This window comes from Austrofundulus limnaeus, unplaced genomic scaffold, assembly GCF_001266775.1.
Source record: "Austrofundulus limnaeus strain Quisiro unplaced genomic scaffold, Austrofundulus_limnaeus-1.0 Scaffold77, whole genome shotgun sequence".
Classification (NCBI taxonomy): domain Eukaryota; kingdom Metazoa; phylum Chordata; class Actinopteri; order Cyprinodontiformes; family Rivulidae; genus Austrofundulus; species Austrofundulus limnaeus.
The window spans coordinates 1,780,540-1,781,772 of record NW_013952479.1 but is presented as its reverse complement, the minus strand read 5'-3'; the positions used below and the strand labels follow the sequence as shown (position 1 = coordinate 1,781,772).

Below are 1,233 nucleotides of genomic sequence, written 5' to 3'. Positions count from 1 at the left end.
TATATATATTTCTTTTAAAAATATGTGCAATTAAAATATTTTACTGTAAAACAGTAAATAGTTCAGTATAGTCCTATAATATTGTTGCTTTATGCTTTTTTAAAATACTTGCAATAASAAGAAAAGGATGCAGGCTGGTGTTTCATGTTTATACAATTTATTTCACCTTTAATAAAAAAATCATAATGAAGCTCTGTTTTTCAACAGGTCAAACATGCAGAGGAATGTGTGGACGTGTATTAGAGCAGTGCTCCTGCCGTCCAACCTGTGTGTCCTTGCTGAACTGCTGCAGGGATTACAACCAGTCCTGCTTCCAGGTGTCGCCTCACTCCAGCTCCATGTTGGGTGGAAGAGCGCTCAGGATCCTGGACTTGGAMCTTCCCTCCGACGGGCAGCTTCTCTGCAGGTTTGTGATCAATTCCTCACTCGTGTTTTCATTTGAACCATGTTACTTACTGCCCTATAAAACACCACGAATTAATTTTTGTTTCTAGTTTGTTTTTGCGAAACATCAGATTTAGTTTTTTGGAGTCATAAATCATGCACTGAYGAAAAATGCAGGTAGTTTCTGAGTAATATAATTACATTTTTAGCTGAAATATGTTCAACATGACATATGTTCACAATATATTTTAATATAAACATTATTTACACTTGATTTTCAGTTCCTTTTATTATACAAGTTTAAATCTTTGTTTTTTTTAAATAAGGCTGAGTAGCTCAATTGCAGGCAACATTTGGATTATTCTGTGTATTAAAGCACAAATTATTACACTGATAAGAGCAAACAAACCTGTAAACAGAAGTAATAAACTAAGTCAGGTTTGTTTCTCTGTTGCAGGTTCAAAGATGAACTTGAGCTGAAGGGGTTTATAGATGAAGAGGGTCATGCATGCTGCACCTCTCCTCTGCTGTTGGAGACAGGATGGATACGGTTTAATATCTCCACAGATGGAGTTAATTTTGACAGATCAGGAGAATACCTGTCAGGTCAGCAAGACGTTTTTCATTACTTCAACCTCTGAGGTAGATTAATACTGAAACCGTTTCATGTTGAACTGAATTAGTCTCAGGAAATATTTGAGGTGAAGTTTAGAGAAAATATGAGGTTTTCAGCTCCAGTTTAACAATAGTGGTGGTGGTGCAGTAGTTAAAGCAGGTTGCAGGTTTGGATCCCGGTCTGGGATCTTTCTAGGTGAAGTTAGAATTTTCTATTTGTGCAGCAGTGGGTTT

At 36.5% G+C, this 1,233-nt stretch overlaps 1 protein-coding gene across 3 annotated transcripts in view; it reads left to right on the top strand.

Moving 5' to 3' along the window:
* The window catches only part of susd2 (sushi domain containing 2), a 66,747-nt gene that overhangs the window by 21,356 nt on the left and 44,158 nt on the right, over positions 1 to 1,233 (top strand). For all 3 annotated transcript variants that reach the window (XM_014011167.1, XM_014011166.1, XM_014011165.1), the window contains exons 2-3: positions 208 to 406; positions 842 to 990. In XM_014011167.1, coding sequence (XP_013866621.1) covers positions 208 to 406; positions 842 to 990 — 348 coding nt within the window. The remainder of the gene's footprint in view (positions 1 to 207; positions 407 to 841; positions 991 to 1,233) is intronic.